Raw genomic sequence first — 20993 nt, 5'->3', positions numbered from 1 at the left:
ATCTATCTTTTTTTCTTTCTTGAACCTAACTGGGTTAAGATTATGGTAAAGACTAAATTTCTAGCGTGCATTATTTTGTTGTTCCGCCCGCACACCATTTTTGTCATCTGATTGCAATTGCCCGTCCATGTGCTTCTGCTCCCGTCCACATGTTGCTCCTCCCCTCACTCGCCCTCTCCCCTTCCGTAGCAGTAGCCGCTCGGCTTCGGCGCCCGCCTTGCTGTCATGGCCGTCCCCGACGTCGCGGTTGACTCACTAGAGTTACCAACCTTGCCCGCGACCTCTGCCTCATCTACCTCGCTCCAGCGCTCCCTCACCTTTGTTACCGCTAGCAAGATGAAGGTGTGTCCACCGGTGCACAACCCACTGAAGGACCGCCCAACCGGCCACCTCCTCACTGTGCTGGCCCCCTCCCCTTTAACATCCTCGCCGTTAGTGACTGGGAGTTCCTCATCCGCAACTCCAGTGAGTAGGTCAGCCAGCCCCTTATTTTTCTTCTCTTCCCTTACCCACTGCATGAGTTTTGAAATTGCCTACTGGATTGTGTAGATGAGCATGGAAAATGCAATAAATTGCTTCTAATTTTTAGCATAGTTGCTCACTAATTTTAAATTTGTAAACGACACAACAAAGGCAAAGGGGAGGGCCGCCATCGTCCCCATTCTCACGATCTCTGAGGTGGTGGGCATCGGCACGCCTAAGCCCCAAACATGGTGGCCACGTTAGTTCCCTCGCCAGCATTGAGTAATTTTCCAAGTTCGTCATGGCCGACGAAAACGAAATTGCTTCCCGAATTGCACGCATTTGCTTCCAAAAAATGTGTTAACTTGCTCCTAAATTTTCTACCGATTTGCTTTTCTGATTTGAGGTTTGAAATTCATGCTCCTCAAATTGTTCACAAAGATGGAACAACTTGCTTCTTGCGTTTGTATGGTTTGTTTGAAAGAAAATGCTACAAATTTCCTCTAAACTTATACTGATTTTTTATTATATGATTATTGTGTTTGTATGGATTCTTGCGTTTGTATGGAACATTTTTGCTTCTTGCGTTTGTATGCATCTGTACCTACTTTGCCTCAAAGGTTGCTTACATTTGCTTTTATGTCAATCCCTTGTTTTTTTGTGTTGACATCACACCAATATGTGCGAGTGCTTGAGGGAAAGAGAGAGACCGAAGTTTGTTCATGAGAAAGCTAGTCAGGCAACTAAGAGACCGTAGAGTTATTTTTATCATTTTTAGATGTGCGGAGATTTTCTTTCCTGATTTGGGTGTGCGAGCGAAACATAGAAATCCTACATGGCCAGAATTTAGCCACGTCCATGTAGCCGGTATGCAAATAATGGATTCGTGCTTTGTTTAGGGCTGAGCTGGCGAATTTAGCTCAAATGTAGACTAAATCTTAAAATTTTGAGAGTTTGGAGTGGAATCGGCCTAGAGCGGAGGAAGAGGATTTTACTGGGGTAGTAGAAATACAGGGCCCAACATAGAGGATAAAGAGACCAAGCCAAGGATAAGCAGAGGACGGAGCCGATCCTATAGAAAGAGTTCATGTCACATGCCTGCTGGTCCCATCTTTTCTGCTCCATCCTTCACCTGTTGCGTCGATGGTGCGGATCACCTGCCCTTTTTCTGTATGCTATGCGATTCGTGTGTCATCACGTATACGTCAGAACACTAGTTAACTAGCGATAATGCCGAACTGCCGTGATTGATTAAGAAGCTGATTCGCTGGTGGTCGACTCGGATCGGCTGGGTTTGCCCATCTCCGGCTAGCCGGCGCTCGGCAGGGAATGTCCTGCCTCCTACCGTCCTACGTCTGTCTCCCGTTTCGCATGCCATCCGAGCAAGCCAGCGAGCCGGGCGGGAATATAAAACAGCATGCAGCTCCAAGCGCAGGGCGCCAAGAACGGCTATACACCGGTAGCTACCAGCAGCTACATGCCGACCGCTATGCAGGGGGACCCATCCATGCATGGCGTTGGAATGCTAGCTACCTTGTCTGTCTCAGGCGTGATCGATCGCGATGGCGACCGAATCGGCGCCTACGCGTTCAGGTACAGTACTAGGCTGCTGCTGGCCGCATCGGAGTCGGCGCCGGCCGGCCGGCGTATGTTGGCGTTGTCACGGCGTGGCGTGGCATGAGACAAGTCACCTGCAGAAGCGGCCGGATGTGACTGGGCTCGTCAAAGGCTGCCACATATGTTTACGCCCCGGCTGGTCCCGCATGCGGCCGGGCTAGGACGGAATGTAATTTTTACAAGATTCAATTTTATAGGAAAATTTATTTTTTAGTCACGTATATTTCTTCTTCCTCTCAGTTATATGTGTCAGTCGTTAAATTAGAGAAAGATAATATAAATCTCTGTAGAAATCTTTTGATAAAACATATCATAAAATTTCCTTCGAACACAGTCATGTCATGGTGCTCGGTCGTGGTCGCAGGTCCGGGGTGCATGGTAGTGACAAGAACACATCAGCTGAGTCGGCCAGCGGTCAGTCTTCGCGCGCATGAACCGGTCAAGGATAGGGCTATACTCCAGTTGGATCGATTTAGATTGGTGCCTGTTTGCCACCGCCTTGGTTCCAGCACCAGCTCGTCTTGTTGTCCCCGCTTATAGGTACTAGTAATTGGCATGCACATGTAGCAGGACAACAGGTAACTCCGTAAACATGGAACACACAGATGGCGCGTTCATTAATCTGGCTTGAATCAAGGTTTACGGCTGATGCATGATGCCATGATGGCTTCAGTCAAGCCGAGCCAAGTGCGTACACCTGATGCATGATGCCATGAAAAACAAAAATCAATTCGGAAAGTCTCACCTTCAATCGAGGATTATGGGTGTTGCACTAGCCCACCGACAATATGTTACGGCACCGGGGTTTGGATTCGAGGCTGGGTGGCCAGTTTAGAGGGAAGGCTGTGGCCAGAGTGTTAGAGATAATGTATATCTATCTGTGTTAGGATCGGTTATGGTGTTTGAATCATGTATGTGTAAGATAGAGACAGAGTCTGATAGAGTTTGAGCGGATTCAAACGCCTAAGCTGTTGTCTCGTGTGATTGATTCGGAATGTGTAAATCGGCTGTTTTCCAGCCTATATTAACACGCAATATGTGGTCTATACGGAGGTAGACATACCTCATAATATGACATCTAGGATGGATCTTTTTCAAGATAAATACTCGATCCTAGTCTTCTGTCAATATTGCATCTCGTGGTAATCAAAGTGGTCATAGCCATGATCGAGGATGTGGCCATGGCAATTTCTCAAACGGCAACAGGTTCAACAACAACAGTAATAGCAGGAGCAATGATGGCATTAGTGCATGTCGACCCAAGTGTCAATTATGACATAAAAACGGATGCACAACGGTAAACTATTGGAATCGCTTCAACCCTGACGTTGTTCCAGAAGAACAAAGTGTTACAGCTGTGATAAATTCTTATGAAATGGACACAAATTGGTACAATAACACGGGTGCTACAAATTATATCTAGTGAGTTTCATAAGCTGATTGTTCATGACAAATACACCAGTAGGGATCAAACCAAGATCGTAAGTGGTGCAGGTATAAATATTAGTCATATTAGACATGTTGTTCATACCCCGTAACCAAATAATAAACTATAGCATAACGTAACCACTACATTCACTTGCGTTCACCGACGATAAAAATAGGAACCAGTTGCGTCCTGAAGCAGCACCCCCTGAACAAGTGCATAAGTTAGCACCAAAAAGCCGCAATAACAAAGGCAAACAGAGACACGATCCTACGCCTGGGAACCCCACATACAAGGTGATAACGAAATGACGGAGAAGCTTCTACCGCTTGACTAGTGCGACAAAGGGCGAGATCCTCCTTTAGATAGGTCGAGATCCGAAGAACCAAAAAACAAAACGCCACATGAACCAACTTTCGACGGACGACAACATTGTTTTATCAAATACTCCTAAACCACTCATCCAAAACGAATAAGACAAGCACCATCGGAAAGATACGACCAGACCTACACCCTTATTTCAAGCTTATGATCGCATTCGACACCGATTAAACCTCAAACTTCATAATTACATTGTTGTCTGCTAGGCGGATCATCGAACCTGAAACCAACATTGAAAACGTCTGTTCCTAACTATCCACCAGCATCTAAGGACTAATTAGAAGTCACCTTCGTGATGAGGAACATGAATCGACGATAGATTCAGTGTTTTCCAGCGAAAGCTCATCCTCTTTCCCTTTTCTTCTTCTTCTTTTTTTTCTTCTTCTTTCTTTCTTGGCCGCCCCCTTCCTCCCGATCCCCCCTTTGTGCCCCCACACCCCCAGCAGCCCCTGTGCCCACCGGCCAGTGTTGGTGGCCAGGCGGCACAGCTGGGCAATGCAACGCGGCTGGGGCAACACAACTGGGCAGCGGGAGGCGATGGTGATTGCAGCCAGGCGGTGGCTAGGTAGCGGTGGTGTCACAGCACAGCACAGGTAGCGGCAGCCACATCGAGCCACAACACACTACAGCGGGAGGAGCCGCGCGACTGCCGGCCGTGGCGGGGCAAAGGCGGTGCGCAATGGCTAGGTGGCAGTGGGTGGCGGACTCCAGTCACGAGCTCCAGGGGTGACTGGGGTGGTAGGCGCCCCTTTGGTCAAGGGTGTCAGGCAGCTCTGGGTGGAGATCAGGGTGGTGACCGATTCCCCCACCTCCGGTCTTATCTTTTTTCTTTTCATCCAACAGTCTAAATTTATTGAGCTCACCATGGTTTCACCGAGTGTCCAAACTAGACATTCGATAGTAAAACAGAATCGTCTCGATGAGATCTACGTATCCGCGGTCTTTGATCGTCCATCCAAGTAATGGTTCAAAATATCAAAATTTGTACTCCTCGTGGATCACGCGGTCAACAAAAGAATTTCACTTTTTTCCGGGTATTACATCACCAAAGCCACAAGCCACAGGAGGACAATAGGTGTGCCAGTGGCATGAGAGATTAAACATTGACCTGATACCATCGGGTTAGCTAACGGCATATTAGGCGACGGGAGCTGGGATCGGAGACGGCAGAAGAGGGAAGGGGGCGGGGCGAGAGAGTGAAACTAATGAGAGGTGTGGCGCATGGAAGAGAAGAAAGAATGCATGGACACAAGGAGAGAAGAAATCGCTAGCTCCCTTGGAACGTCGGTTTGAATTTGACACAGAACATTAGTTTCAATCCAATGCAAGCTTGCAATTTTGTCTGTTGTTCTACCGGATGATGAACAATGGATGGATAAGAGTGCAGACTAATACAGAGTACAGAAACAAATCAGCAGGTGGTGGCCACTAACTAATCAAGAAGAATTATTCCTTGGCCTACGACTGCAAGGAAAGCTACTGTTCGATCGACGCAAGATAGCTAGCTAGGCATGCAGGGGCACCCTCAATCCACTGTCCTAACTGCGCCCTACGTACTGGACTCGGCAGCCTTCTGTCACCATCCGTACCCATCGTTCTCTCCCTATCTCTTCCTCTGCGTGTCAGCTAGCAGCATGCACGCGTGTATATATACCACCCTTCGGCCGAAATCCCAACACAGCAAGCAGAGACGGCAGCAAAAACACACAAAGACGACCCATCATATCTAAGAGCAAGATCATCCTCCATTGCACCAACGCCACCATCAAATGGCAGGCCAGGTAATGGAAGCTCAAGCGCCGCTGCAGCCTTCCATGTCATTAGCTCAGCTGCAGGCCAACTGCAAGAACGACCACCTCTCGACGACGACGATGGCCACCTCCGGCTCCACCACCACCACCACGGCGGCCGAGATGGCCGCCTACCTCCAGCACCTGCAGACGGCTGCGGGTGCGGCCGAGGGGAACAACTACAACGGCGGCGGCGCACGAGGGGAGCAGTGCCCGCGGTGCGCGTCCCACGACACCAAGTTCTGCTACTACAACAACTACAACACGTCGCAGCCGCGCCACTTCTGCCGCGCCTGCCGCCGTTACTGGACGCTGGGGGGCTCCCTCCGCAACGTCCCCATCGGCGGCTCCACCCGCAAGCGCCCGCGCCTGGCGCATCCTCCGCCGCCGGCGAGGCGCTGCCCTCCGGCACACGTCTTTGGTGGCGCCGCGCTCCCGATGCCTCCCCCGCCGTCGCAGGGCCTCCTCAGCTCGCTGTTTTCGCTCGGCTCGGCGCCGCTGCTCGAGGGGCGCGGCGCAGGGTTCGACCTAGGCCTCGGGCTGCCAGCCGGGCCCTTCGGCGCCGGCGAGGTGGGCATGCAAATGCAAGGCCTCGGGCTCAGGGGTGGTGGCGGCGGCCCTGCTGGGGCGTCGGTGCTGCTCTGGCCCACCGGGCTGCTGGACAACGAGAGCATAGACGCGTGGAAGGTGCCCGGCGCCGGCGCGAGTGCAGCAACGTGGCCGGATTTCCCTGCGGCGGCGACAACCGCGGCACAGGCCGCAGGGCTGCTGCACGGTGGGGCCCAGCTCATGTGAGAGGGGCTGTAGGCGTTCATGGCGTGCTTGTTTCCCCATATAGGAGTATAGCAGTATAAGTACGTAGTCGTGTAGTAGTAGTAGTAGTAACCACTAGCCACTTAGCCAATGGTGTGTCTGATAATTTGTTCAAGTACTGTGCATGTCTTGGTTTGTGTCGTGTCTTGTGTTCTGGGCTTCTGGCTCCAGTGCCTATGCTAGAAAGAAAGGTTCCTTGTTTGCAGTTTTGGTCCTGCTAGGAGTAGAATGCATGGTCTTCCTTTGTGCTAGAGGTTTGTGGTTGCACTATTTGGCCTAGTCCTACTCGCTTCTCGTATGCATGTGAATGTTAAGCTTGTGGTCTATTATCACTGTTCTCTTTTACTTACCGTTTAAGACATTAACACAGTTTTTAACAAACATGTTTAACTATTACTTTTGATAAGTACCCTTTGATAAAAATTGATAATATTAAAGTATTTTTTTTGACAAATTCACTACTAATATATGTTAAATCCTAATAGTTTTGTGTATATTAGTGATTAAAGTTTTTAAACTTTAACTACACGTATTCTAGCATGATATCTAGCACACACCGAACAGCAACCACATCAGAACAGAAAGTTTGTTTGTTGTTCAGAGCAGCCATCACCTTGTGGCTTCTGCATCCCCGGACACACCACACGTCAGCACGGGAACCGAAACCCATCTAGATTCATTGAATCTAAACCTGCTCGAACGTCCCTTTGAATCATCTCATCACCACGTCCCACACACTGCTGCGGCCTAGCTAGCTAAGACACACAAACCCGGCTCAGCTCGTAGCCTCGTACCACATCACCAGCAACAGCTTGATCGACATGGGCGGCCTCTCGATGGACCAGGCCTTCGTGCAGTCCCCCGAGCACCGCCCCAAGCCGACCGTCATCGAGGCCACAGGCATCCCGGTCATCGACCTGTCCCCTCTTGCCGCCGGCGACGCGGCGGGTGTGGACGCGCTGGCCGCCGAGGTGGCCGCGGCGAGCCGGGACTGGGGCTTCTTCGTGGTCGTGGGCCACGGCGTGCCGGCGGAGGCAGTGGCGCGGGCGGCGGAGGCGCAGCGCGCGCTCTTCGCGCTGCCGGCTGAGAGCAAGGCGGCTGTGCGGAGGAGCGAGGCGGCGCCGCTCGGGTACTACGAGTCGGAGCACACCAAGAACGTCAGGGACTGGAAGGAGGTGTTCGACCTCGTCCCGCGCGAGCCGCCGCCGCCGGCCGCCGAGGCAGACGGCGAGCTCGTGTTAGAGAACAAGTGGCCCCAGGACCTGCCGGGATTCAGGTGATCGAATTATATCATCTGCAACCTCGCAAACATGCATGGTTTCTGATCGCACTGTATTGTTGTTTCTTGCATAATGATCGTCGCGCCGATTTTGTTTTAAAAAATCCTTGGTTGATGTAATATAAGAATAATAACATTTAAGCTAGCAAGATGTCTATATTAATAACGTGACTAGTAACAATATTTTATTTAGATAATATTTAATTAAAAATTAGTCTCTTAATTTTTTAACAAGGTTGGTGTCATTTAGTTACAAAATATATAAAATTAGAAGATTTCATAAAATTTATGTTAATAGAAAAGAAAATTATTTATGCTCAAAATTTACACCCGAATCGTATATATTTATTGGTTCAATTCATATATATTTTGATCAACTAATAAAATCATACGTCAGATATAGGCAGCTCGATCAAAATTAAAATAGGTTTATCTTTCCTGCTTGATGCGACGATGATGAGTTATACAATGCTTCTTAATCTATTATTTTAGTAAGAATTTTGTGTTTTCATTATCTTTTATTATGAACTTTAGCTATTGTTTAATTGTATTTTACATGTACTTTTTATATTATTTGATTTTTATAATAGTTTGAATTTTTCTAAGACTATATTTGATATGGTCATCTTTTTTTCTATTATAACCCCAATGTCAATTCTTATTAATTTTATTTTATCTGGACTTTTTATTTAGAAATTTTGCTTCTCAAACGAAAATCGAACTTCTAATTTTTCATAATTTTTAATTTCGAATATACTAATTTTTCATAATTTTTAATTTCGAATATAGCTATTTATTATTTGTATTTGATATGAACTCTTTTTCATGTGTTATATCAAAGATACAAATAGATTCTGTTGCTGAATTTTATGAACAATAGAAATAGGGATTTAGAACTGAATTCTCCTTACAATTTCACTGATGTTAACTTAAACGAAAAACCGTGCAGAGAAGCGCTGGAGGAGTACGCAAAGGCGATGGAAGAGCTGGCGTTCAAGCTGCTGGAGCTGATCGCCCGGAGCCTGAACCTGAAGCCCGACCGGCTGTTCGGCTTCTTCAAGGACCAGACCACGTTCCTTCGGCTGAATCACTACCCTCCCTGCCCGAGCCCCGATCTCGCCCTCGGCGTCGGCCGCCACAAGGATGCCGGCGCCCTGACGATTCTGTACCAGGACGACGTTGGTGGCCTCGACGTCCGGCGGCGATCCGATGGCGAGTGGGTTCGTGTTAAGCCTGTTCCCAACTCGTTCATCATCAATGTTGGCGACCTCATTCAGGTACAACATATTGCATGCAAGATATGCAGCTTAGTAATATTTGTTGACTTTCTCATTTTTCTCTTGTGTCGTTAATGTTTCGCGAATTGCTGTCGACTACTTCAACTGAACCTACACATGTTCTGTAACGGTCAGGTCTGGAGCAACGACAGGTATGAGAGCGCGGAGCACCGGGTGTCGGTGAACTCGGCGAAGGAGAGGTTCTCCATGCCCTACTTCTTCAACCCGGCTAGCTACACCATGGTGGAGCCGCTCGAGGAGCTGGTGACCGAGGAGAACCCGTCCAGGTACAACGCGTACAACTGGGGCGACTTCTTCAGCACCAGGAAGAACAGCAACTTCAAGAAGCTGGACGTGGAGAACATCCAGACCGCGCATTTCAAGAAGGCTCTCGCCGCCTAGGATATACCATAGATCCATGGTGAGGGTGAGACGACCATGTCGCCATTTGTGGTAGTACAAATAATGTGCGTGCTCTGTAAACAGTATGGCCTTGAGCACATGTGTAAACTAGACAAGTAGACATGGATGTGAATGTGATGGGTAGTTTGATTTGTTTTGAAATAACAGGTTCTGGTTTGCAAAATCAAATCGAGATGGTTGCTCAAGTTTCGGAATATATTTCTGAAATTGTACCAGAGACATGCTTAGGATTTCTGTTTGGAAGAAAGCCAGGCCAGACATGTCTTGGGCGGCTGGGTCGTGGCCCAGGCAAGTCATATTGGCAGCAATTGCAGCACACATGAGCAGAAGCACCTGAGTCCTGGACTGGAGTCTGGAGAAGGCATCCGTCACATAATTCAGACTAGGCTCAACGCCTCTGCTCTTGTTCCCCAACTTGTCCTTCTCGATCCTACCGCCAATTCCACTTGTTAAACTTGCATCTAGCTGACAACAGTAGTACATTATGACAATATGAGCCACTGCCGCATTATCGTCACATGACCGCTCATGGTATCGGAGATTCAGAACTCAACTGAACACATCGTATAATCTTGGACACATGAGCTTGACAAGCAAACTACACCAGAAGGAACCACCAAGACTCACTGAATCTGTGGAAATCATGAATGCTGAAAATTTGACATTATTATGAAATTGGTAAAATTGGCAAAGTATTTGGCATTTAGATTATGTACATGGGTTAATAATATGTTGCTTGATATGCTCGTGATAGCATAACGATATTTGTGGTTTTGATATGTGCAATACACTCGTGTGAGTGATGTTATACGCGTTGACGTGAGTCAAGTTTGCGATAACTATGCTCGTGATGTCATGTGTGTCCTGAAAGAAAACATGATCGGTGATAGGATCGGAACTAGATTTAGAGAGGAACGGCAGTCAAGAGGTCATATGAGACATTCAGACAAAGAGCGGTACATATGAAGATGAATTACACCGTAAGAGAAGCTTACTGAAGAGTTTGAGCTTGCTGAAAAGTTTATCATGAGTTAACGTGTCATAAATTGGTGACTCTTCAATACTCGAGATCTTTACTTTCCATATAGTACGGTCAAAAACATAGAGAAGTTTGATCGTCCTCTTATAGTTAGAGTAAAACAAAACCCAGCAGATCTAAGGTTACTCACAATTTCATCAATACGAGCAAACATAACATCCAAAGATTCGCCGAGCCCTTTACAAACATTTGATATTCTTAGTTGTAAGTGCTTTGACATCTAGTCTTAATCTGATTAGTGCCTTCATGAAAGACACTCAAAGTAGTCTAAATCTCTCGGACAGTGGGGTGCTAAACCTTGTCAAACTCATTCCGACTCAGACTAGTGAACAAAATATTTCTGGCCTTGTCGATTTGAAGCTGAGCTGTGCGAGTAGCAGAGATCTTATAGTTGGAATCAACTACTTTTCATATTACACTTCTTTGGCTTAGAAGATAAGTCTCCATGCGTGCCTTCCAGTACGAAAAGTCTCTTCCATCGAACAACGGAATCTTCCCACTTCTGTCAATGTCGCCTACGGATCACAAAGCCAGTTAAGATCAATAAGTGATCAAACCGATTCTGATAACAATTGTAGTACTGAGAACGACAACTAGAGGAGGGTGAATAGATAGTCTACTCCTTATTCACCAAACACTCCTAAAAAATGCACAGACGGAAGCATAAAATTTAGAGATAAAAAGTGAGAAATAAAGTTACAAGTCAACATGACTCCACAGATAGAATATGAACCATAGGCTCTATTAAGATTATTTCATGTGTCTTTGAGCATGAAAGCTTAAAACTTGAACGAAGAACAAAGCAAAAAGACAGTCACCGAAAGAAATAATTCTTCAAGTTGATAGTATAGAGGCAAGAGGATTCAAGACCCTTTTAAATAAATGAGTATATAAATATTTATATCTCTAGCAACAAGAGAACAACTTCCTAAGGTTCAAAAATCGCAGCTCAAAGGTAAGAATGAAAATCAACAAGAAAATCACAACCAAAAAAAGAAAAACTTGCAAACTTACAAGGGAACTAATAGAGAGAGACTAGAATGAGAGGAATTTAAACATATGCAAAAATATAAACTTTATTACTCAAAGAAGTCAACTCTATTTTAGACAGATTATAAGAATTGCTCCCTCAATAACTCTCACCTATTACCTAGACTAACCATTCGTCCTACTCTCCTCTAAATTCCTAGTACTCGGCTATCAAATGAGTGGCACAAGGAGCTTAAGTGGTTGATTTATACTCTCTCATAGCCCTACCCCTCTATTTATAGGCATAGAAAATTTGATCCCTAAATTTTTTAGTTTGTTACCAAAATATCCTTATCTTGTAGTACACTTCTACCTACTACCGAAGGTATTTTGGTCTATTTCTTACTTCATCCATCGAACGGCCGTGACGTATTCATGACTTAGCTTCGTCTCAACGCAAGCTTCGCGATGATGCCACATACTTCTTCAATCTTCTCACGATTTTAAGGCCCAATTGTGAAACTCTCTGCACGCTTCTCAAAATGTGACTCGCCACTTGCTTACACCTTAAGCAAACGCTCTGATATCGATACATGTACTCTGTCTTGCAATCCTAACCGCCGGCAAGTCTCTTCTACTCCTGATCCCTCGGGCCGCCTTCTCACTTACACCGACATATCTTTTGCTTGACTTTATCAACACAGCGTTTTCATCCTCCATTTCATGCTTTGTCTGACCTCCACGTATACAACTAGGATCACCATTGACTCCGCCTGACCTTCTTGATCGTTCAGGACAAATCACCCGCTTAGCCCCGATCACCCGTCAGCGACCGCCAAGTTGCATGCGTCACCTGCACATCATGAGACAAGCAAACACGTTTCTACAACTCCAAATCTAGTTAGTCCATAATCAAAATACTCAAACCAAGCTCAAACAATCAAAAAATTGACAAACCAGATTGACAACTTTATCAATCACTCATCACATATAAGCCAAAACATATTTCAACTTATTTTCTCAAAAATTATAGTTTTACGATAAAATTATTAATAAATCTGTAGTTTTATGAAACTATTACTTAAATATATAGTTTTACGATAATTTTTATCAAAATATATGTAGTTTTACAAAATTTATTGTATCATTTATATACAAACATCGAAGGATATATTATATGCACCAATTACTACTCTTGATTGCGCCCCAGCAACGCGTGGGATACCAGCTAGTTTTGAATATTTTTACTTGAAAACTCATGTGTTTGTCTTGTATAATTCAGAAGAACTCGAGATCACTATGTACGAATTTTAGCTACTTTCGATGTTGTGTATCAACCTGGAGTATTTTGGAGAGATTCAATTTATGCTTTTAGTCTCAGCATGCAGGCTGTTTTCGTTCAGAGGTTTGTAGTTAGGGAAAAATGCAAACTCCTCTAAAAGACACTTGGATTTTGATTTTCTCCTTAAAAGTTGTTTTTGTTAAAAAAAACCCTAAAGGTTTGGTTTTATTGCAAAAACACATCTAAAAATTCAATTTTTTTAAAAAAAATCACAAAAAAAATCTAAAAAAACTAGAGACAATTCTAAGACCTTTTGTGAAATTGTTTTTCAAAAATAATATCCTTTACATCATATTTCATGTAGAGTAAGTTTGAAAAAAAAGAAAAACGTGCAGCTCATTTATTAATTCAAGTTAAATGCATATTTAATTATTTACTAATCCAAAAATTATAAAACAATTTTTTAAGTCTTCTTACATGATCCTCTATCTTGTAAAAATATATGAAATCTTGAAATAGTTATTGTAATATGCATGATTGAGTAAATGTGTTGCAGATAGATTAATTCATAACACCCCAAAATTAGTGAAACCACTTTTATTAGTTAATTAAACAATTATTTGTGTAGTAAAAATAATGGTAGACATGACAAAGTTAAAATAACATGAGTTAATAAATAAGCTGTATATTTTTCTTTTTTTTCTAAACTTCCTCTCCATGAAATATGATACAAAGGATATTATTTTTGAAAAAAAATTTCACAGAAGGTCTTAGAATTGTCTATAGTTTTTTTAGAATTTTTTGTGATTTTTTTATTTTTTTTGAATTTTTGGGGTTTTTTTTCAACAAAGTCAAACTTTTGAGGTGTTTTTTTTGCAACGAAACAATTTTTAGAGAGGAAAGTCAAAATTCAAATGATTTTTGGGGGTTTTTCGCATTTTTCCTTGCAGTTTTCACTCTGGTATTGCAGGCTCGCGTAGCAGGCAGGCAGGAAGCAGAATAGGCCTCAGTGGGCTCCGTTCCACTGCTTGGGCCTGTTAGAGTCCAAGTAGCATTCGGAGGGATTGTCTTGATTGGAGGCAGCGGCCACCGCAGCTGATGCCTGTTGGCGGCACACATTCTCCTCGCAATCGCGACGGAAGGGGATGGGCTCGACGGCGCTAGGCGCTGCGGCTCCGGCGCGCGCCAAGTCTTTTGATTTGTGCATTTGCATAGGGGGGCGTGCTAGGGGCTTGCACCAGCGGGCTGTCGTATCCCAAGTCGGCACGATACTACGACCACGATAAATCAGGTATACTTACAGTAGATTTATGTAGAACACTGATAGTTTGGATAGGGATTTAGAGTAGCACTAGAGAGTTCGAAGAGAAGGAGGCAGGAAGGTAAGAGAAGTCATGTGCGTTATCGTTACCCTTTCCATCTACCGGCCGGGCATTTAATCCACATCTAGGTCATAAGCCAAAACTCACATCTACAAGACCCAAAGCCCAATCATCAAGTCCACCGCGCCACATCGCCAACCAAGTCTTCCTGCTCTTCGGCCGCCTCACAGCTGGTCGTCGTGCTGGAGTCCACAGGTGCGAGGGAAAGAAATTTTATAAGATTCATTTTTTTAAAGACTTGTAGATCTAACGTGATACAGGTCTTCTACTTTTCTTTTGCACACGTAACGGTTGGATAGAAAAGGAAGGACGTGATCAAAATCCTACCAGTATCATTCGCCAGGAGTCTTATAAAATTTTCAACCAATTTAGAGTGGCTAGGAGCCGGAGGCGGAGTCCTGGCTGGGGCGCTGCCGAATAGACGAGTTGGCGCGGCAGCCGTGCTGTGGCTCGCGGCGGAGCAGGCTGGCAGTGGTAGCAGTGAAAAGGGCAACCAACGCTTTGCGATTTGGCATTTGCAAGGGAAAACCATCATTGTAGATAGTCACAAAGAGCGTTTCTTTGGTCCAACTGTAACATTGTTCCAAGTTTCAGCAACTACATTATGTGATTCTTTGAACTTGACACTCTTAAGCACTGAAATATATTTTTTCTGATGTGTAGAATGGAGCCCTTGGATCCAATTCGAAACATCGCTCTGGTTTCAAGCTTAGGACAACTCATAAGGTGAATTTTATTTTTGTGTTATTTTTCCCAAATAAGATTAGCCAGCTGTGCTCGAACTACTAATGAAATTGTACTCTATTTTAGGTTGGACTCCCATCACTGTGTGTGGGGGCATTTGTTGCTTCTTCAACACAGAAGCAGTACTCAGGGGACGCGGTGCACATTGCAGTGCTAGGGGCCAGCGGTTAGGTTATCTTCAGCAAGTTTGGTTTCCAGTGTTACAGTACTTGCAAAATACTGTAGCACTCGAATTTGTTCTCCATCCGATATGACATCCAGCGCTACAGTGTTGAGGAGAGAGAATCGGTATTCCAAATTTGCTGAAACACAGTAGCAACCGTAATACTGTTCATAGGGTTCGGAGGGAATAGAAGAGTAATAAAAGGTAGGAAATATGGTAGCTGTTGGAGATAGAAAAAATAAAAAGTATAGTAATAATGTAAGAGGATGCTGTAATAATGTTATAGATGATGAATTTTTTAAGTATTTGCTGGAGCTGGTCTTATAGCTCGAGCTGAGGTTGTTCCATAACTATGTCCATTTTATATGAAGATTTTCGTCTTTGCTTCCGATTGCTAATGTGTTTAATAACTTTTTATAACAGATTGTTCGACTTCTGGCAAACCACCCTCAGTTTCATATAAAATTGATGACTGCAGATAGAAAAGCTGGTGAACAGTTTGGATCTGTATTTCCTCACTTAATAGCACAGGTAAGAACTTTTCTTCTCTTCCTCCTTTCGTGATCCTAGCTTAGTAATATCAAGAAACAACTGAACCTCTGGGTGGTACTACATTTCTTCATACCAGAGTTGATATCGTCATAACATATTTGCCATGTTTGTCAAAACTTTGAGTATTGTGAATTTTATTTTGATTCACAGGACCTGCCAAATTTGGTTGCAATAAAAGATGAAGATTTTTCAGATGTTGATGCTGTTTTTTGTTGCTTGCCACATGGGACAACTCAGGTTGTTTATTGTTCTCATGCATTACCTGAAATTCTTCGTACCTATTGCTGAATAGTATAATGCATATACTATCATAGACTCCGTTGTGTAGAGGAGCATAAGATTTTTTTTTAAAATTATAATTTTTTTCAGGAAATTATCAAAGGCTTACCGCGGCAATTGAAGATTGTTGATCTCTCCGCGGTATGCTCTACGCAGAGTCGCAGACTTTTGATTTATCTAAGTGTCTTGGTTGTTGTTGAACAATTATTGTTTACAGGACTTCAGACTACGTGACATCAATGAGTACGCTGAATGGTACGGCCATTCTCACAGGGCACCAGAACTGCAGGTTTGTTAACTACGTTCCTCTTCAGAATTGTCCATTAACTAGCATTCTTATTCTATTTTGCTCTTCCAGACACGGCACTTGAATTATCATCAATTATTCTCAACAATATGTGCCATCGTTTTCTTGCATGATACTATTTAAGGTATAAAATTGGGCTTCCATAGTGTATTGCCTTTGGTTTTTGGATGGTTCTGTTTGTGCCACTATGCTATATTTCTACGAATACTTTTGTGTGATTTTTTGTTTATTTTTTAGGAAGAGGCTGTGTATGGTTGCAAATCCAGGATGTTATCCCACATCTATTCAACTTCCTCTTGTTCCTCTGATAAAGGTGAGGTTTAATAGAAGTTTTTAGTCATCCTACACTTATCTGATCATGTTTGCAAATTTAGACAGAATTCTCCTCGGGCTGTGCCATCAAATTGAGTACAGACATAATCTCCTATTTTTCTAGCACGGAAACTTATGTGACAAATATTAGTATTTTATTAGTATTTTCAGTACCAAGATCTTTCCTTAGTATTTTTTATTTGCTTGGCAGGCAAAACTGATCAAGTTGAACAACATTATCATTGATGCAAAATCTGGTGTTAGTGGTGCAGGTTTGTATTTATTTGAGATAATCAATTCGTTTTTCCATAAACAATAAATGATCTGGTTTCTAATACACGCGTCATTGTAGGACGTGGGGCTAAGGAAGCAAATCTTTATACTGAAATCGCTGAAGGTATCCATGCTTATGGAATAAAAGAAAATTTTTACGGTGGTCCAAAATTAATATGAGCTATCTATTTTTAGAGTCTAACGGTCCAGATTAGTCAGTATACTACTCATTTCTCACCGGTAGTATAGGGAGTATATGTGAGTAGTATGGTAGTATTAGTATTGTTTTGAGGAGAAAAATACGTGACATGAAAGTAATTAACTGTAGTTATATGTTTTTAAATAGAGTAATATTTCATTGCCGTTTTAACATTTTAATCTGCATTCGACATGAGAGTTCATTTGCTACCCATCGGCTAGAGTTAGCGACCGACGTTTGCGGCGTCGATCTTTCTATTAGCAAAAGCATGGTAAAATTATCACAATTACCAAAATATTCAATTACGTGAATCGTCGATTAGATTTATATTACCTCCTACCTCTAGTAGTATGGACCACCGTAAAAGAGCTCGAATAAAAAACCATCGGCACGGTAATTCTTGTTCTCAATGGACTCCTTTACCCTTTCTTTTTGTAAACGAATGAAACTAGTTACAGAATGTTTTGCTTATATCTGTTCTGTTGGTGGTAGTATTTTACCTCACTGACAAATGAGATATGAACAATGCTAGTTCCTGAGATTGAGCAAGGACTTTCGGATGCTGCTGAATCAAAAGTTACTATCAGCATTACTCCAAATCTGATATGTATGGTAAGCACTTAATTATGCATACCCTTTTATTTGCTAACTCCTTATTCTACATTCTCTTTTGTAAAATTCAGTTATTGAATCTGTTGTTGTTGAACAGAAACGTGGGATGCAATCTATTATGTATGTTGAATTGGCATCTGGAGTGACTGTCAATGATTTGTATCAGCACCTCAAGTCTACTTATGAGGTTTGATTGTCTGACCATGTAGGCTACTATGATAGCTTAAGCATGACCATAAAACCACTGAAGAGAATTCATCAGTCTGTTGCATGATTTTGCAGCGCGTAGAGAAATATCAATTCTTAAAGGCATCAGAGTTTATTTGTCATTTGTATCTTTCCATGGCGAAGAATTTGTCAAGCTGTTACGCCGTAACAGCGCTCCTCAGACGCGCCATGTTGTGGGATCAAACTACTGCTTCATGAATGTCTTTGAAGATAGAAATCCTTTGAGGGCCATCATCATCTCTGTCGTAAGCGCCTTCAGTCCATCTTATCCTGGAGAAGCATTTAGCAAAAATAATATCGCATACTAAAGAGATCCATAATCCTTATGTATTCTGCTTCAACTCTGCAGATAGATAATCTTGTGAAGGGAACATCTGGTCAGGCTGTGCAGAACCTCAATCTGATGATGGGATTGCCTGAGAACATGGGGCTTCAATACCAGCCCCTATTTCCTTGATGTTGTCAATACTTCATCAGTCAGGGCAGCGCTTTGGAGTTCGACTAGCCATTACAACGTGGTTACTGTCCAGAGGCAAAGAGCCCAACATCAGAATGTAATCAAGTCAAGCTTGCTCAAGAACGATGCTTGGTTTATGCTTTTTAGTTTTTAGAAATTAGCAATAATTTAGCAGTGCAGTGATAGAATTAGCTGAATGGCTAGGCTCCAAGAAATCTTTAGCCTATATACATCCTGTACTGCATTTTTGTTTGTTATTTTCATCATGGAATCAATATTAAATGTAAAACACAATTCTGAGACATCAGCCACCCTCGGCATCACTGGTAGTTAGGGTGTCTTGTTTATTATGTTTTACTAAATTTTAGCCCACTACTGCTGTACTTTATGAAGATTAAAGTGTCTCTTAATTTCACATTTCTCAAATTTTTTCTTGTGTGCACTACACAGATCCTTAGCATTGCTATAATAATGAAAGCCACCAGTCACAATGTAACTTTCTCCTCTAGATCACTATAGACGCCATAATTTTTGTTTGAAAGTCAACTTTGAATCTCTAATCAGTTCCCACCAGTGCATGGGACTTGTTATAGCGTAACTTTCCTTTCTAAATTATCATAGTGAAAGTGCATCTATCTTTTATATGTGGTTTTAGTAATTAATGACAATACCTATAGATTAACAATAGTGTTGAGTTTGTTAGTGAGTTGTTTCATAGGTGATGCATAGAGGAGACATATGTATCAAGTTGAATGAGCTTTTAGTGATGTTTATAAGAAGAAAGAAAAGCTCATATAAGATTAGCGATAAGCGTGAATACTAAATTACTTATGGTGATCAAGTAATTAAAGGTATGCCATTGTCAACAGAGTTTTATTGACTAACCTGTGTGTTTTATGCTTAAGAGTGAGTTAAGATTAGAATACATAAGAAGGCATAAGTTGAATTGAAATCCAATATGCCAAGAGTGAAGAACAAGATTGGACTCCATATATGATAAAGTGAATTCCTTGAAGATGTCGAATACAAAGTTGTTTTTCTATAGTAAGATGGAGAAGGGCAAACAAGACTCGGCTGCAATGGACCATTCGTGGTGAAGGGCAAGCAAATGGCTTGACGTCGCAGGACCAAGGCGGTGGTGAAGAGTGAGTGGAGGCTTTGCGCCTATACTGTGCGAGGTCATGTGAAGCTACCGGTGATTCACATCAAGCACATGAAGAATCAAGAAGAAATAGAGTGAATACGATGTAGAAGTTAGCGACCCTCAAGGTTTGAAAGAAAGAAGCGGTACTTGAAGGTATTTAAAGGATCAAATTGGTTCTAATGAGTTTTACTTTTGAATTTGAGTATAGGTATGTCACACTATTAAGAGGGATGCAACGTGAGCTATATGTCGTGTCTCAGTATTCAAGATTTTCTAATCAACCCAAAATGAGAGTTCGTTTTATGAATCCGGTGCGGAAAGTGTGGAAGTGTCTGAATTAAGTTTTGGGGTGTTCCTAGTTTGATCAAATGTGGTTGGGATCATGAATTAGTTGGGATATGTAGCTATCTGAACAAACTTTCCGTATAGTCCAAAATCATAGAAATTGGACTTCAGGATCAAAAGTTATCGTCATTTTCAGAGGGTTAGCTGGTGCTGAACTCGAACACTCCAGGCTGACCCGGATATTCTGGGTTTAGCTCTGAGCTAAGTGGTCTGTTAGGGCTTGAGTGTTTCGCTCGGATACTCCGGGTTGACCCAAATACTTTAGGTTCTGGTGTTCTGCCCGAAGTCTCCGGGATGAGCTCTGGCCAGGGTTCTCGGTTAAGCGTTCTAGTGTCAACCCGGAGTCTTAGGATTGACCTGGCTACTCCATGTCAGTACAAAAAGCTGTGTAACGGCTAGTTTTTGGGGTTGGGTATATATACCCTCTCAACCCTATTCTTTGTTGTTGCTTCTTGGGCACGAAAGAAAAACATTCTAGAGCTAAAAGAACTCATTCACACTCCATTTTAGTGTGAGATTTGAGAAAAAAATTGAGTTGGATTGAGAGATTGCAAGTTTGAGTGCAAGTGAGAGTATCTCTAATCTTGAGCACTTGAGTTCATCGGTAAAAGGTTTTCAAAGCTTTTGTTACTCTTGGGGCTTAGAGCTCCTAGGCGGTTAGGCGTCGCTGGCGAGCACCCAAGGTTGTGGTGTACTGCGGAAAGTTTGTGAAGGCTTTGATTTCACCTCAGGAAGGGAAGAAATTAAGAGTGAAAAGTCAAGCTCAAGTGTGACCGAACTTGGAGAGGAAAATGGTTGAGAAAGACCTGGTTTAAGTGTGACTGAGCCCCTCAACGGAGATGTAGGAACCTCTAGAGGAGGTGTCCGAACTTCGAGAAACAAATCTTGTGTCTCCTCTCTTGTTTCCTTGTTCTTTAGTTCTTGCTCAATATTTATGCATATTACTCGATCTCCTTCTTCATGTGAAATTGATTGTAGGTTTTTCGTGGATCTACTTAGAATCATCACTTATAGCACATGACTTCATTTGGTTTGAGCTAAAATTCTTTAGGCGTACTTTAATTTCAGTTTCAAGTTCATTCTCTAATGAACCTGGAGGTTCTGGATTTTACCCGGATACTCCGGATACTGTACAGTCAAATCTAAACCCGGAGTATTCGGTGAACAATATTTTTAATATTTTCAACTAGCGTTTTCTTGCGTATCTTATGCTAGTTTTGAATAATCTTTGTCACCCT

The 20993-nt window shown here is 43.1% G+C and overlaps 3 protein-coding genes across 3 annotated transcripts; all 3 read left to right on the top strand.

The window, feature by feature from the left end:
* Window positions 1–5579: 5579 nt before the first annotated feature.
* LOC133911158 (dof zinc finger protein DOF1.6-like) lies at window positions 5580–6471 on the top strand. Its single transcript, XM_062353359.1, has one exon. It carries the CDS (start codon window positions 5656–5658, stop codon window positions 6469–6471), a length of 816 nt encoding a protein of 271 aa, XP_062209343.1. The 5' UTR covers window positions 5580–5655.
* Window positions 6472–7191: 720 nt separating this feature from the next.
* On the top strand, window positions 7192–9658 carry LOC133912876 (jasmonate-induced oxygenase 2). The gene is made up of 3 exons (XM_062355829.1): window positions 7192–7765; window positions 8718–9045; window positions 9181–9658. Exons 1-3 carry the CDS (start codon window positions 7311–7313, stop codon window positions 9445–9447), a joined length of 1050 nt encoding a protein of 349 aa, XP_062211813.1. The 5' UTR covers window positions 7192–7310; the 3' UTR covers window positions 9448–9658.
* Window positions 9484–18590, top strand: LOC133910673 (probable N-acetyl-gamma-glutamyl-phosphate reductase, chloroplastic). Its single transcript, XM_062352987.1, has 17 exons — window positions 9484–9523; window positions 9616–9756; window positions 14513–14712; window positions 14804–14866; window positions 14951–15034; window positions 15471–15578; window positions 15750–15836; window positions 15969–16019; window positions 16096–16167; window positions 16237–16304; window positions 16423–16498; window positions 16709–16769; window positions 16850–16930; window positions 17502–17581; window positions 17679–17768; window positions 17926–18054; window positions 18159–18590. Exons 1-17 carry the CDS (start codon window positions 9484–9486, stop codon window positions 18264–18266), a joined length of 1539 nt encoding a protein of 512 aa, XP_062208971.1. The 3' UTR covers window positions 18267–18590.
* Window positions 18591–20993: the final 2403 nt, after the last annotated feature.

Source organism: Phragmites australis, chromosome 3 (genome assembly GCF_958298935.1).
Source record: "Phragmites australis chromosome 3, lpPhrAust1.1, whole genome shotgun sequence".
NCBI lineage: Eukaryota > Viridiplantae > Streptophyta > Magnoliopsida > Poales > Poaceae > Phragmites > Phragmites australis.
This window is presented reverse-complemented; position numbering and strand designations above follow the sequence as displayed.